Genomic DNA, 17,686 nt, shown 5'->3' on the forward strand with positions numbered 1-17,686 from the left:
CTCAGCAGCTCAGTGCTTTAACCCACTGCTAGTATAACATGAATGCACAAAGTCTATGTGTGTTTCCCCCTCCTTCTCTTCTCTTTCTCTCTCTCTCTCCCTGAAGAGGAGGAGGAGCAGCAGCAGCAGCCAATCAGGTGCCTCACCGCTTCCTCCTCCTCCTCCTCCTCCCTCCCCCTCCCTCCCTGCTTTCCTTCTCTGGTTGAGAAAAGTGCTTTGGGGATTGAGAGAAAGGGAGAGGCGTCACGTGGTCTGCCCCTCCCCTCCCCCTCTCCTCCCCTCCCCTTCCCCTCCCTCTCTGAAAGAAATCCTTATTAAAGGAAGGAAGAGACAGCCAAGCGGAGAAATCGGAGAGAGAAGAGCCGGAGAGCAGAGCGGAGCGGACGAAGCATCCTGGTTGGAAACTTTGCGTAGCCCTTCCTTCCTTCTCCATGCTTTGACCACCCCAAAGGCCACTCCGGAGACCATGCTGTGGCTGCTCTGGCCCGGCCTGGCCCTGCTCTCGTCCTCTGGCGCCGCCCAAGAGAAGACCCCGGGGCCCCCCGCCTCGCGCTTCCTCTGCACCGCCTTCCCTCTGGATGCCGCGGGCACCCCCGGCAACTGCCCCTGGCCCCCTCTGCCCATGCCGGGCGCCCCCGAGGAGCAGCTCCAAGCCACCCTGCTCCAGCTGCGAGAGACCCTCCTCCAGCAGAAGGAGACCATCGGGCAGCAGCGCCAGGCCATCCGGGAGCTGACCGCCAAGCTGGGCGGCTGCGAGGGCAAGGGCTGGCGGAAGGGCAAGGACGGCGAGGAGGACGCCGCCATGGGGGACCTGCCCCGGGACCCCGCCAAGGTGGTCGACCAGCTCAGCCGCACCATGCAGGCGCTCAAGGACCGCATGGAGAGCCTCGAGGTGAGCCCCCAGTATGGGTCCCGGGGCATGGCGGGCAAAGGCTGCAGGCTGGGAGACCTCCAGGGTGCTGCAATGGGTGCTTCGGGGGTATTCAGCACCATGGAGAACTCCCCCAGGCGCCCATTCCTTCTGGCACCATGGAGAGCTCCCAAAAGTACCTATTCCACCTCCCTTTCGACTTCAATGGGTGCTTCGAGGGTGGTGGTGGTGGTATTCAGCACCATGGAGAGTTCCCCAGGCACCCATTCCTTTCGACACCATGGAGAGCTCCCAAAAGCACCTATTCCGCCTCCCTTTAGACTTCAATGGGTGCTTCGAGGGTGGTGGTGGTGGTATTCAGCACCATGGAGTGCTCCCCAGGCACCCATTCCTTTTGCCACCATGGAGAGCTCCCAAAGGCACCCATTCACCCACTGACCACCCTGAGTCGCCTGCGGGCTGATATGGGTGGGATATAGATAATGTAAATAAATAAAATAAAATAAATATTCAGCACCATGGAGAACTCCCCGGGCACCCATTCCTTCTGGCACCATGGAGAGCTCCCAAAAGCACCTATTCCGCCTCCCTTTCGACTTCAATGGGTGCTTCGAGGGTGGTGGTGGTGGTATTTAGTGCCATGGAGAACTCCCCAGACACCCATTCGGTTCAGCACCATGAAGAGCTCCCAAAGACACCCATTCACCCTACTTTTCAGCACCAGGGACAGTTCTCTGTGCTGGAGAAAACCGAAGAGGTGCCCGTGGTGCTGCAATGGGTGTTTCAGAAGGTATTCCATGGAGAACTCCCCCGGGCACACATTCAGCCTCCCTTTCAACTCCAAAGACACCCATTCAGTTCACCATTCACCCTGCCTTTCAGCACCAGGGACAGTTCCCTCTGCTGGAGAAAATCCCAGAGCTGTCCCTGGCACTGCAACGGGTGTTTCAGGGTCGTGGTGGTGGTTTTATTCAGCACCATGGAGAACTCCCCAGGAACTCATTCCTTTTGGCACCATAGAGAGCTCCCAAAGACACCCATTCACCCTACTTTTCAGCACCAGGGACAGTTCTCTGTGCTGGAGAAAACTGAAGAGGTGCCCGTGGTGCTGCAATGGGTGTTTCAGGGTCGTGGTGGTGGATTTCTTCAGCACCATGGAGAACTCCCCAGGTACCCATTCCTTTTGGCACCATGGGTAGTTCCAAAGGCACCCATTCACATCCCCTTTCAACTCCAATGGCACCCATTCAGCCTGCCTTTCAGCACCAGGGGCAGTTGCCTGTGGTGGAGAAAACCCCAAAGCTGCCCCTGGTACTGCAATGGGTGTTTCAGGAGGTATTCAGCACCATGGAGAACTCCATGGTGCCCATTCAGCCTCCCTTTCAACTCCAAAGGCACCCATTCCTTTCAGCACCACAGAGAGGTTCCAAAGGCACCCATTCAGCCTGCCTTTCAGCACCAGGGGCAGTTCCCTGTGGTGGAGAAAACCCTAGAGCTGTCCCTGGTGCTGCAACGGGCACCCCAGAAACTATTCAGCACCATGGAGAACTCCCAAGGCACCTATTCCTTTCAGCACCAGGGGCAGCTCCAAAGGCACCCATTCCGCCTCCCTTTAGACTTCAAAGGCACCCATTTGGTTCAGCACCGAGGAGAGCTTCCAATGGCACCCATTCATCCTGCCTTTCAGCACCAGGGGCAGTTCCCGGTGATGGAGAAAATCCCAGAGCTGACTCTGGTATTGCAACGGGTGCTTCGGGAGGTATTTAGCACCAGGGACAGGTCCCAACAGCACTCATTCCTTTCAGCACCATGGCCAGCTCCATGGTGCCCATTCAGCCTCCCTTTCAACTCCAAAGGCACCCATTACTTTCAGCACCATAGAGAGCTTACAATGGCACCCATTCATCCTGCCTTTCAGCACCATGGGAAGTTCCCTGTGCTGGAGAAAATCCCAGAGCTGCCTCTGGTGCTGCAACGGGTGCTTTTGGGATGGAAGGCGTATTCAGCACCATGGAGAACTCCCAAGGCACCCAATCCCTTCAGCACCATGGGTAGTTCCAAAAGCACCCATTCACCTCCCTTTCAACTCCAAAGACACCCATTCACTTCAGCACCATGGAGAGCTTCCAATGGCACCCATTCAGCCTGCCTTTCAGCACCTGGGGCAGTTCCCTCTGCTGGAGAAAATTCCAGAGCTATCCCTGGCACTGCAGCGGGTGCTTCGAAGTGTGGTGGTATTCAGCACCATGGAGGACTCCCCAGGCACTCATTCCTTTTTGCACCATGGAGAGCTCCCAACAGAACTCATTCACCCTAGTTCTCAGCACCAGGGACAGTTCTCTCTGCTGGAGAAAACCCCAGAGCTGCCCCTGGTGCTGCAATGGGTGCTTTGGGGAGTAGTGTGGTTGTGGTGGTATTCAGCACCATGGAACATACAACTCCAGCTTCTATCTATCTATCTATCTATCTATCTATCTATCTATCTATCTATCTTTCTCCCCAGGTAGTTCCAAAGTCACCCATTCACTTCCCTTTCAACTCCAAAGACACCCATTCGGGTCAGCATCATGGAGAGCTCCCAAAGGCACCCATTTACCCTACTTTTCAGTACTGGGGCAGTTCTCTGTGCTGGAGAAAACCCCAGAGCTGCCCCTGGTGCTGGAATAAGTACTTCGGGGGGGGGGGGGGAGTAAGGTTGTGGTGGTATTCAGCACCATGGAGAACTCCCCAAGTACCCATTCCTTTTGGCACCATGGAGAGCTCCCAAAAGCACCTGTTCATCCTCCTTTTCAGCTTCAAAGTCAGGTATTGCCCTGATGTTGAAAGGCAGAAGGACTAGTTCAGTGTTTCTCAACCTGGGGGTTGGGACCCCTGGGGGGGTCATGAGGGGGTGTCATAGGGGTCCCCAAAGACCATCAGAATATACAAAATTTTCTGTTGGTCATGGGGGTTCTGTGTGGGAATTTTGGCCTAATTCTATCACTGGGGGGCGGGGGGGGGGGGTTCAGAATGCTCTTTGATTGTAGGTGAACTATAAATCCCAGCAACCACAACTCCCAAATGTCAAGGTCTATTTTCCCCAAACTCCACCAGAGTCCACATTTGGACATATTGAGTGTCCGTGCCAAGTTTGGTCCAGATTGACCATTGTTTGAGTCCACAGTGCACTCTGGATTTAGGTGAACTACAACTCCCAAACTCAAGGTCAATGCCCACCAAGCCGTTCTAGCATTTTCTGTTGGTCATGGGATTTCTGTGTGGCCAGGTCTGATTCAATTCCATCATTGGTGTTTAGAAAGCTCTCTGATTGTAGGCGAAGTATAGACCCCAGCAACTACAACTCCCAAATGACAACATCAATCTCCTCCAACCCCACCAGTGTTCAAATTTGGGCTTATTGGGTATTTCTGCCAAATTGAGTCCAGTGAATGAACATCTAGATCTAGGGAAGTCCTGCTCCCCATGCTCTATTCCGCTTTGGTTAGACCACACCTGGAATATTGTGTCCAATTCTGGGCACCACAATTCAAGAGAGATATTGACTCTAAGCTGGAATGTGTCCAGAGGAGGGCGACTAAAATGATCAAGGGTCTGGAGAACAAGCCCTATGAGGAGGGGCTTAAGGAGCTGGGCATGTTTAGCCTGAAGAAGAGAAGGCTGAGAGGAGACATGACAGCGATGTATAAATATGTGAGAGGAAGCCACAGGGAGGAGGAGGGAGCAAGCTTGTTTTCTGCTTCTTTGGAGACTAGGATGCAATGGAACAATGGCTTCAAAGTAGAAGAAAGGAGATTCCATCTGAACATGAGGAAGAACTTCCTGACTGGGAGACCCGTTCAGCAGTGGAACTCTCTGCCCCGGAGGGAGTGTGGTGGAGGCTCCTTCTTTGGAAGCTTTTAAGCAGAGGCTGGGTGGCCATCTGTCAGGGGTGATTTGAATGCAACATTTCTGCTTCTCGGCAGAATGGGGTTGGACTGGATGGCCCAGGAGGTCTCTTCCAATTCTTTGATTCTATGATTCTATGATTCTATTATCTATCCTGCATATCAGATATTTACATTACGATTCATAATAGTAGCAAAATTACAGTTATGAAGTAGCAACTAAAATAATGTTATGGTTGGAGGTCACCACAACATGAGGAACTGTATTAAGGGGTCACGACATTAGGTAGGTTGAGAACCGCTGGACTAGTTGCTTCAGAAGGTATTTAGCACCATGGAGAGCTCCGGTCTGCATGCAAAACGCTCAGCGCTGACCGTGGTGCTGAAACGTCTCTATTGCCGAGTGCGGAATATGATGCACGCTGCTAGACCATGTTGGGGACAGGCTTTTTGGACAGTGTCTTCTTCTGCCTCGCGGTTCTTCCATTGTCCTGGCAATACTGGAAGTTGAACCAAGTCTATGCTACTATCTAATATTAGGAGCCCCCGGTGGCGCAGTGGGTTAAAGCGCTGAGCTGCTGAGCTTGTTGATCGAAAGGTCGCAGGTTCGATTCCGGGGAGCGGCGTGAGCTTCCGCTGTCAGCCCTAGCTTCTGCCAACCTAGCAGTTCGAAAGCATGCAAATGTGAGTAGATCAATAGGTACCGCTCCAGAGGGAAGGTAACGGCGCTCCATGCAGTCATGCTGGCCACATGACCTTGGAGGTGTCTACGGACAATGCCGGCTCTTCGGCTTAGGAATGGAGATGAGCACCACACCCCAGAGTCAGACAGGACTGGACTTCATGTCAGGGGACTACCTTTGCCTTTTTACTATCTAATATATAATATATGCACTCAATAATGATACATGTGTGTGATTGTGAGTTTATATATATGGATATATCTATCTGTTTAAATTTCATCTACTGTATCAATCAGATTTGGAATTCATAACTGTACAGGCAGTCCCCAACTTACGAGCAAGATCACTTCTGTTGGTTTGTTCTTAAGTTGAATCTGTATGCAACTCAGAACAGGGCCTTTTTATAAGCATAAATCCAGCCATATATATAGAGAGGGGGGGAGGCATAGAAAAGGGTGAACATTCCTATGGAGTATCACAGGTATTTCTCAAGTCTCTCCCCCACCTCTATATATGTGTGTGTGAGTGTGTGTGTGTGTATGTGTGTGTAATCACACACACACACAAACACACAAGCTTTGGATCTCATTGAGAAAGGTGAACACCCCTGTGGGGTTTGCTTTGCTTTTACTGCCTCTGTTTAGGAGACTTCACCACACTTACTGCCCATTGTTGTTATTGTGGTTGTTGTGGTTGCTGTTGAGACCACTTTGAGTCTAGGTTGTTATAGATTTTTTGGGTTGTATGGCCATGTTCTAGAAGCATTCTCTCCTGATGTTTCGCTTTGAGACTCCTTGTGGAGAGAAAAGGGGGGGCATACATAATGATGATGATGATGGTGATAATAATGATAATAATCTCCCTTTCCCTATGCTATCTCTCTCTGTATGTGTATGTATATGTGTGCATGTGTGTACATATACACACAGACTTTTTATATAAAGGCTTATGAACAAGAGAGGTTCTGTAGGTTGGTTCTTAAGTTGAATCTGTATGTAAGTTGGAAGAGGGACATTTTGAAAGTGTGACTCCACCCCAAAAATACAATATATTATAATAGTATAGTGTAATATAATATAATATAATATAATATAATATAATATAATATATATGATATTTGTTGTTGTTGTTCATTCGTTCAGTCGTCTCCGACTCTTCGTGACCTCGTGGACCAGCCCACGCCAGAGCTCCCTGTCGGCCGTCACCACCCCCAGCTCCCTCAAGGTCAGTCCAGTCACTTCAAGGATGCCATCCATCCATCTTGCCCTAGGTCGGCCCCTCTTCCTTTTGCCTTCCACTTTCCCCAGCATAATTGTTTTCTCTAGGCTTTGCTGTCTCCTCATGATGTGGCCAAAGTACTTCAACTTTGTCTCTAGTATCCTTCCTTCCAGTGAGCAGACGGGTTTTATTTCCTGGAGGATGGACTGGTTGGATCTTCTCGCAGTCCAAGGCACTCTCAGCACTTTCCTCCAACACCACAGCTCAAAAGCATCGATCTTCCTTCGCTCAGCCTTCCCTATGGTCCAGCTCTCACATCCGTAGGTGACTACAGGGAATACCATGGCTTTGACTAGGCGGATCTTTGTTGCCAGTCTGATGTAATATAATATAATAAATGCGTAAAGGCAAGTGCCCAAGTTACGAGCAAAATCAGTTCTGTAGCTTCATTCTCAAGTTGAATATGTATGCAAGTCAGAACAGGAACATTTTGAAAGTTTCCTTATGGTATCAGAAACACATACACACATACGTGTGTGTGTGTGTGTGTGTGTGTGTGTGTATGTGTGTGTATACAAACAAGATTGGTTCTGTAGCTTGGTTCTCATGTTGAATTTGTATGTAAGTCGGAACATACAACTCCAGCCAATCTCTCTCTCTCCCATCTATCATCTCTCTCTCTCTCTCTCTCTCTCTCTCTCGCTCTCTCTCTATTCCTATCTATCTATCTATCTATCTATCTATCTATCTATCTATCTATCATCTCTCTCTCATCTATCATCTTTCTCTATCTATCTATCTATCTCTATATCTTTCTATCTTTCTCTCTCTCTCTTTCTCTACCTCTCTATCTCTCTATCCATCTATCTATCTATCTATCTGTCTGTCTGTCTGTCTATCTATCTCTCTCTCTCTCTCTCTCTCTCTATCTATCATCTCTCTCTCTCTATCTATCTATCTTTGGATGGCATAGGGTGTTTCCTTTGCTGTCTGTTTTCCCTTTTCAGATGATTTCACCTCGCTTTATGGGATAATTGGATTTTGGAAAATGTGGCTAGTTGTGGAAACAAGGATCAGGGGCAAACCTTCATTGGAAACCCCGTGATAATATGCTTGAGAGTTACTCGTCACAGTAGGCTTAAATAACAATATACCCTCGTGCAATACCTTACGCTGATATCTATATTGATTTGATATTAGTAGAGAAATACAGTAGTTTGCAAATGGAGATGTAATGCTGTTTTACTGTAGCACAGCTTTTTAAATTTGAAGTATCATTTCATTGATTTCTTCTTGCCAGATCTGGAGTTCCAGTTAACTGAGAGTCTTCTGTAGTTGGGGATGATTGGCAGCTCTCCATAGTCCTGAAGTGTAGATTCTGATACTGGGAAGAGGGAACGGCATTAAGTGCATCTACACTTAATGCCATTTAATAATAATAATAATAATAATAATAATAATAATAATTTGAAAATACATAACACAGTCCTAGACACTTGGGAAGTGTTCAACTTGTGATTTTGTGATACGAAATCCAGCATATAGATCTCATTTTCTGTGACATACTGTGCTTTTGTGTCAATAATAATAATAATAATAATAATAATAATAATAATAGAAGTAGCCTGGGCTTTGTTCCCTTTGCATTATTTGCTGCCTTGGAGACATCCTTAGACTGGGTGGCACTTACTGGCCCTTCATTACTCACTGCCTGAAGACATACTATTGTTGTTGTTGTTGTTGTTGTTGTTGTTACTGAGAGGAGATTCCATCTGAACATGAGGAAGAACTTCCTGACTGTGAGAGCCGTTCAGCAGTGGAACTCTCTGCCCCGGAGTGTGGTGGAGGCTCCTTCTTTGGAAGCTTTGAAGCAGAGGCTGGCTGGCCATCTGTCAGGGGTGCTTTGAATGCAATATTCCTGCTTCTTGGCAGAATGGGGGTGGACTGGGTGATGGCCCAGGAGGTCTCTTCCAACTCTTCTAGGATTCTAGGATTCTATGAAGTAGCCTGGGCTTTGTTCCCTTTGAATTGTTTGCTGCCTTGGAGACATCCTTAGCCCGGGTAGTTCTCACTGGCTCTTGACTGCTTGCTGCCTGGAGACATCATTATTATTACATTATTATTATTATTATTATTATTATTATTATTATTATTATGATGTCTCCAGGCAGGAAGCAGTTCAGGGCCAGTGAGTGCCACCTGGGCTAACGAGGCCTCCAAGGCAGCAAACACAAAGACCAGGATACTGTTAAATCTATTATTATTATTATTATTATTATTATTATTATTATTATTATTATTTATACAAGGCAGTAAAGGGAACAAAGGCCAGGGTGTAATAATAATAATAATAATAATAATAATAATAATAATAATAATAATCAACTAGCCAGACCTTTGTTCCCTTTGCATTGTTTGCTGCCTTGGAGACATCCTTAGACTGAGTGGCACTTACTGGCCCTTCATTACTCAATGCCTGAAGACATGCTGTTGTTGTTATTATTGTTATTATTATTACTGAAGTAGCCTGGCCTTTGTTCCCTTTGCATTGTTTACTGCCTTGGAAACATCCTTAGACTGGGTGGCACTCACTGGCTCCTGATTGCTGCCTATCTGGAGACATCATATGATGATGATGATGATGATGATGATGATGATGATGATGATGATCAACCTGCATTCACTCCAGTGCTAGGGATGGCTGAGAGCTGTCCAATGTGCTGAAACCCAATGCAATCAGATTGGGAGCTGTCCACTGTTCCCAAGCATAGTTTATGATATTGGCCCTTGATTGCTTGCTGCCTGGAGACAATAATAATAATAATAATAATAATAATAATAATAATAATAATAGAAGTAGCCTGGGCTTTGTTCCCTTTGCATTGTTTGCTGTCTTGGAGACATCCTTAGACTGGGTGGCACTCACTGGCTCCCGATTACTTCCTGTCTGGAGACATTATAGTATTATTTGAAACACCGCAAGATGAATCCACAGCAGACACTCTGCTGGCTGTTGCATTGTGTCTAGGACTGTGTGATGCATTGGCGAATAATGTGTGCAGATCCCAGTAAGGTGGCCTTCTGCAGCTGGCAGATGGTAATCTTGTCAGCGCCAATTGTGTTTAAGTGCAGGCCAAGGTCTTTAGGCACTGCACCCAATGTGCCAATCACCACTGAGACTACCTTTACTGGCTTGTGCCAAAGTCTTTGCAGTTCAGTCTTTAAATCTTCATATCGTGTCATCTTTTCCAGTTGTTTCTCTTCAGTCTATTATTATTATTATTATTATTATTATTATTGGGTTGTTGTAGGTTTTTTCGGGTTGTATGGCCATGTTCTTGAGGCATTCTCTCCTGATGTTTTGCCTGCATCTATGGCAAGCATCCTCAGAGGAAGTGAGGTCTGTTGGAAGTAGGAAAAAAGGGTTTATATATCTGTGGAATGACCAGGGTGGGACAAAGGACTCTTGTCTGTTGGAGCTAAGTGGGAATGGGTTGTTGTAGGGTTTTTTCAGGCTATATGGCTATGTTCTTGAGGCATTCTCTCCTGATGTTTTGCCTGCATCTATGGCAAGCATCCTCAGAGGAAGTGAGGTCTGTTGGAAGTAGGAAAAAGGGTTTATATATCTGTGGAATGACCAGGGTGCTGGAGCTAGGTGGGAATGTTTCAACTGACCACCTTGATAAGCATTTGAAGGCCTGGCAGTGCCTGGAGCAATCTTTTGTTGAGAGGTGACAGCAATAACAATAATAATAATAATAATAATAATAATAATAATTATTATTATTATTATTAAAGTAGTCTGGCCTTTGTTTCTGTTGCATTGTTTGCTGCCTTGAAGACCTCCTTCGACACACTGGTCTCTGACTGATTCCTGTCTGGAGACATCATCATCATCATCATCATCATCATTATTATTTTGCTCCTTCCCTTTCATGGTTTGAATGATTCTTCCCCATTTGTGTATTCTTGTTCACTGCTTCTTCCATCGTCAATTGTCCAGGGAGCAATTATTGCACCGTGAAATCAACAACATTCGCTTCCCGGAACCTCTTAGCTTTTTCATAGTAAAAAATTAAGACACACATTGCTTAGGTAACGGCCGATGTTTTTCTACAAGAAATGACTTTATTATTTGAGGAGGAAGAAAACTATTGTACTTTTTCCTTATTGAAAGAGGCGATGAGACACAAGAAGGACCAATCTATATCAATAAAAATGTCATGTTCGTTTGTGGGATTAACAGAACTCAAAAACCACTGGGGGAATTGGCACCAAATTTGGACACAAGACACCTAACAACCCAATGTATGTCCTTCACTCAAAAATTGATTTTGTCATTTGGGAGTTGTAGTCGCTGGGATTCATAGTTCACCTTCAATCAAAGAGCATTCTGAACCCCACCAGCGATGGAATTGAACCAAACTTGACACACAGTTCTCCCATGACAACCAACAGGAAATACTGGAAGGATTTGGTGGGCGGTGTCCTTTGATTTTGGAGTTGTAGTTCACCTACATCTAGAGAGCACTGTGGACTCAAACAATGATGGATCTGGACCAAACTCTACACGAATACTCAATATGCCCAAATGTGAACACTGGTTGAATTTGGGGAAAATAGAATCTTGACATTTGGGAGTTGTAGTTGCTGGGATTTATAGTTCACCTGCAATCATAGAGCATTCTGAACCCCACCAACGATGGAATTGAACCAAACTTGACACACAGTTCTCCCATGACCAACAGAAAACACTAGAAGGGTTTGGTGGGCAGTGTCCTTTGGTTTTGGAGTTGTAGTTCACCTACATCTAGAGAGCACTGTGGACTCAAACAATGATGGATCTGGACCAAACTCTACACGAATACTCCATATGCCCAAATGTGAACACAGGTGGAGTTTGGGGAAAACAGAATCTTGACATTTGGGAGTTGTAGTTGCTGGGATTTATAGTTCACCTACAATCAAAGAGCATTCTGAACCCCACCAATAATGGAATTGAAACAAACTTGGCGCACAGTTTTCCCACAATGTAGATGATGTAGATGTAGATGATGTCGATGTATATGATGTAGACATAGACATAGATGTAGATGATGTAGATGTAGATGATGTAGTTGTAGACATAGATGTAGATGATGTCGATGTATATGATGTAGACGTAGACATAGATGTAGATGATGTAGACGTAGACATAGATGTAGATGATGTCGATGTAGATGACGTAGACGTAGACATAGATGTAGATGATGTAGATGTAGATGGCATAGGCATAGATGTAGATGACCTAGATGTAGATGTAGATTATGTAGATGTAGACGTTGATAACGATATCGATGTAGATGATGTAGATGTAGATGACATAGATGTAAATGTAGAGGTAGAGGTAGATGACGTAGACGTAGATGTAAATGATATAGATGTAAATTACTTAGATGTGGATGTAGATGATGTAGATGACATAGATGCAGATGATGACGACGATGTAGATGATGTTTGATTTAGATACAGATGTCGTAGATGTAGATGTAGATGACATATATGTAGATGTGGATGTGTGTGTATATCTCTATCTATATCTATCTATATCTATCTATCATCTAGATAGATAGATAGATGATGATGATGATGATAGATAGATAGATAGATAGATAGATAGATGAATTGCGGCTTTTTGGACTGCAACTTCTGAAGAATTTGGGGAATTAGAGAGCGAGAAGGTTACCTTTCCTAAAGCTGTGGTCTGGTGGGATCTGAGATAATTATGGATCATCATCATAAGCGAACTCTTGTGGCTGAGTATGATGGCTTCCATGTGTCTTGGTGGTGGGTCTGTAGGTGACTGTAGAGACCATTCTTGGTCCACAGGTTCATTCTTGTGCAGTGAGGACATCGATTTCCAGGGTTGGGAGGGCAATAACTTTATAAACAAGCACCTTGGTCTCCCTATGAATGTCCTGATCCTCAAACTCTCTCTGTTTCATTCAGAAAAAAGATGATGCACTCACAGAGCTCAGGTGGTGTTGTATTTCACTTTTGATGTTGACTTGATTTTCTTGATGTTCAATAAGAGGCCAAGCTTTTTGTATTATTCTGCAAAGATATTGAGAATGGAGTGTAGGTCTTCTTCTGAATGAGCACAGACTATGTTATCATCAGCATATTGAATTTCTATAATTGATATTGTAGGTCTTCTTCTGAATGAGCTCAGACTATGTTATCATCAGCATATTGGATTTCTATAACAGATGTTTGCTTTCCTTCTTTTTCTTGCAGCACCAGCTCCGCGCAAACATCTCGTTCGCGGCCCTTCCGAACGACCTCCGAGAGATGCTGCAAAGGAGGCTGGGAGACCTCGAGCGGCAGCTGATGAGCAAAGTGGCCGAACTGGAGAGCGAGAAGACGCAGCTGCACAACGAGACCTCCACCCACCGGCAGAAGACCGAGGCCGCCCTCAACGCCTTGCTGGAACGGGTGGCCGAGCTCGAGCGAGGTAATTCCGCTGACCAACTGGCCACTCTCCCTTGCGTCTGTGACCGGTTATCTATTCACAATTACGGCAGTCCCCAAGTTACAGACAGCTGACTTCTAGTTAAGAACGGGGCGCAGACATCGGGAAGTTATGGATGAGATCAATTCTGTAGGTTCGTTCTTAAGCTGAATTCGTATGTAAGTCAGAACAGGGACATTTTTGAAATGTAATTCCAGCCATATATCTATATCTATATCTTTATCTATGTTTCTATCTACAGAACCAATCTCGTTTTTAACTTGGGCACACACACACACACACACACACAAGTTTTGTCTATATCTCTATCTATCTCCCCAAGTTTTGAATGAGGTTGGTTCTGTGGGTTCGTTCTTAAGTTGAATTCGTATGTAAGTTGGAACAGGTACATTTTTGAGGTGTAACTCCCAACTCTCTCTCTATACACACAGCACACACACCCAAATTACAATCAAGGTTGGTTTTGTATGTCTGTTCGTAAGTTGAATCTGTACGCAAGTTGGTTCTGTAGGTCTGTTCGTAAGTTGAGTTTGTATGTAAGTCGGAACAGGTACATTTTTCAGGTGTAACTTCAACTTTGTGTATACACACACACAGCACACACACCCAAATTACAATCAAGATTGGTTCTGTAGGTTTGTTCGTAAGTTGAATCTGTATGTAAGTTGGAACAGGTACATTTTTGAGGTGTAACTCCAACTCTCTCTCTATACACACACACACAAAACACAAACACAAATTACAATCAAGGTGGGTTCTGTATTTCTGTTTGTAAGTTGAATTTGTATGTAAGTTGGAACAGGTACAATTTTTGAGGTGTAACTTCAACTGTGTGTGTGTATACACACACACACATATATACACACACACACAACACATACACCCAAATTACAATCAAGGTTGATTCTGTAGGTCTGTTTGTAAGTTGAATTTGTATGTAAGTTGGTTCTGTAGGTCTGTTCGTAAGTTGAATCTGTATGTAAGTCGGAACAGGTACATTTTTGAGGTGTAACTTCAACTATGTGTATATACACACACAGAGCACCCACACCCAAATTATTTATTTATTTATTTATTTGCTTTATTTCTATACCGCATTTTTCAGCCTAAATCGGCAACTCAATGCGGTTTAATTACAAACAAGGTTGGTTCTATAGTTTTGTTCGTAAGTTGAATTTGTATGCAAGCCGGAGCAGGAGCATCCCTGAGGTGCAACCCCCCCCCCCCCCAAAAGTCTCCCAACTGGCTCTGGAAGTGAGTCAGGCTGGCAGGGAATGACTCAGCTGAGTCGCACTCCCGCGAGGTGGGCAAGATGTGCGAATGATGAAAAGTTCAGGATGCCGCGAATAGCACTGCCGAGCGAGGAGTGACCCCAGGCGTGGTCGCGACCCCCGGGTTCCCCTCCTCCACATCTCGCAGCTGCCAGCATCCCTGAATCATCGCCCTCGTCCTTTCCTTGCACAATAACTGCATCAGGTGCGGTTGCGTAATGTCCCCACATTAGGGATGAGCGATGCACATTGGCCAGCCATGCACAACCTTGGATCCAACGGCCCGGCATCCAGAACAAGCACTTATCTAGAACTTAGAACTGAGAATGACCGTTTCCCATTGCGGACAACTCTCACCCTAAGCACATCCATAGGGCAATATAGGTTTTCCCTTGACATGAAGTCCAGTCGTGTCCGACTCTGGCGTGTGGTGCTCATCTCCATTTCTAAACCAAAGAGCCGGCGTTGCCCATAGACACCTCCAAGGTCATATTTATTTATTTATTTATTTATTTATTTATTTATTTATTATTTGCACTTGTTAACCGCCACTCTCAGCCCGAGGGCGACTCGTGGCGGTGTACAGAACATAGAAAAGACAACAATTTACAATAAATCAAGACCATAACACAACATCTAAAAATCCGCTTCGTCTAGTTTGGGGTCATAGTCAATCTCATAGTCATAGTCCATTCCGGTGGTCATTCCAAAAAACAGAGCACTTAGTTGAAGGCCTTTTCGAAGAGCCAGGTTTTCAGGCCCTTGCAGAAGGCCATGAGGGAAGGCGCCTGTCTGATCTCAGCAGGGAGGGAGTTCCATAGCCGGGGGGCCACCACCGAGAAGGCCCGCTCTCTCGTCCCCGCCAAGCGTGCCTGTGAGGCAGGCGGGACCGAGAGAAGGGCCTCCCCAGATGATCTCAAGGTCCTCGTGGGCTCGTAGGCCGAGATGCGGTTCGCAAGGTATTTTGGGCCGGAACCGTTTAGGGCTTTGTAGGATAACACCAGCACCTTAAATTGGGCCCGGTAGCAAATCGGCAGCCAGTGGAGCTGGGACAGCAAGGGCGTTGTGTGCTCCCTGCGTCCCGCTCCGGTTAACAACATGGCTGCCGCGCGCTGGACTAGCTGGAGCTTCCGGGCCGTCTTCAAGGGCAGCCCCACGTAGAGAGCGTTGTCATTATTATATAATTATTATTAATATTATTAATAATATAATATGATAATATAATAATATAATATAATATATAATATAGGAGCCCCCGGTGGCGCAGTGGGTAAAAGCACTGAGCTGCTGAGCTTGTTGATCGAAAGGTCGCAGGTTCGATTCCGGGGAGCGGCGTGAGCTTCCGCTGTCAGCCCTAGCTTCTGCCAACCTAGCAGTTCGAAAACATGCAAATGTGAGTAGATCAATAGGTACCGCTCCGGCGGGAAGGTAACGGCGCTCCATGTAGTCATGCCGGCCACATGACCTTGGAGGTGTCTACGGACAACGCTGGCTCTTCGGCTTAGAAATGGAGATGAGCACCACACCCCAGAGTCAGACATGACTGGACTTAATGTCAGGGGACTACCTTTACCCTTAATATATAATATATATAATATATTATTATATATTTATTAATAATACAATATTATTATATTATTAATAAATATATAATAATATATTATTATTAATATTATATATATTATATTATTGGCTACAATTTTATAGGAGGTTATATCTATATATATAAAATCCTTACGGTGGTCCATCGGCGTTCAAAAACAGAGAAACCACTGGACCAAATCTCACCAAATTTGATATATTATTATTATTATTATTATTATTATTATTAATATTATATATATTATATTTTTGGCTACAATTTTATAGGGGGCTATATTATTAATAATATTATTGAAGTTGGATGATCATCTGTCATTATTATATAATTATTATTAATATTATTAATAATATAATATGATAATATAATAATATAATATACAATATATAATATATAATAATATATTATTATATAATTATTAATCATATAATATTATTATATGATTAATAATTATATAACAATATATTATTATTAATATTATATGTATTACATTATTGGCTACAATTTTATAGGAGGTTATATTATTAGTAATATTATTGAAGTTGGATGACCATCTGTCATTATTATATAATTATTATTAATATTATTAATAATATAATATGATAATATAATAATATAATATATAATATATATAATATATTATTATATATTTATTAATAATACAATATTATTATATTATTAATAAATATATAATAATATATTATTATTAATATTATATATATTATATTATTGGCTACAATTTTATAGGAGGTTATATCTATATATATAAAATCCTTACGGTCGTCCATCGGCGTTCAAAAACAGAGAAACCACTGGACCAAATCTTACCAAATTTGCTATATTATTATTATTATTATTATTAATAATAATAATATTATATATATTATATTTTTGGCTACAATTTTATAGGGGGCTATATTATTAATAATATTATTGAAGTTGGATGATCATCTGTCATTATTATATAATTATTATTAATATTATTAATAATATAATATGATAATATAATAATATAATATACAATATATAATATATAATAATATATTATTATATAATTTGTTGTTGTTGTTGATTCGTTCAGTCGTCTCCGACTCTTCGTGACCTCATGGACCAGCCTACGCCAGAGCTCCCTGTCGGCCGTTACCACCCCCAGCTCCCTCAAGGTCAGTCCAGTCACTTCAAGGATGCCATCCATCCATCTTGCCCTTGGTCGGCCCCTCTTCCTTTTGCCTTCCACTTTCCCCAGCATAATTGTCTTCTCTAGGCTTTCCTGTCTCCTCATGATGTGGCCAAAGTACTTCAACTTTGTCTCTAGTATCTTTCCCTCCAGTGAGCAGTCGGGCTTTATTTCCTGGAGGATGGACTGGTTGGATCTTCTCGCAGTCCAAGGCACTCTCAGCACTTTCCTCCAACACCACAGTTCAAAAGCATCAATCTTCCTTCGCTCAGCCTTCCCTAAGGTCCAGCTCTCACATCCGTAGGTGACTACAGGGAAGACCATGGCTTTGACTAGGCGGATCTTTGTTGCCAGTCTGATGTCTCTACTCTTCACTATTTTATCGAGACTGGACATTGCTCTCCTCCCAAGAAGTAAGCGTCTTCTGATTTCCTGGCTACAGTCTGCATCTGCAGTAATCTTTGCACCTAG

General features: G+C 44.3%; 1 protein-coding gene across 1 annotated transcript in view; it reads left to right on the plus strand.

Moving 5' to 3' along the window:
* Window positions 1-357: 357 nt before the first annotated feature.
* The window catches only part of LOC132780041 (neuronal pentraxin-2), a 25,525-nt gene continuing 8,196 nt past the window's right edge, over window positions 358-17,686 (plus strand). The window contains exons 1-2 of the mRNA XM_067462228.1: window positions 358-892; window positions 12,933-13,149. Coding sequence (XP_067318329.1) covers window positions 467-892; window positions 12,933-13,149 — 643 coding nt within the window. The 5' untranslated portion in view covers window positions 358-466. The remainder of the gene's footprint in view (window positions 893-12,932; window positions 13,150-17,686) is intronic.

The sequence above is a fragment of the Anolis sagrei genome, chromosome Y, assembly GCF_037176765.1.
Source record: "Anolis sagrei isolate rAnoSag1 chromosome Y, rAnoSag1.mat, whole genome shotgun sequence".
Taxonomy (NCBI): Eukaryota; Metazoa; Chordata; class Lepidosauria; order Squamata; family Dactyloidae; genus Anolis; species Anolis sagrei.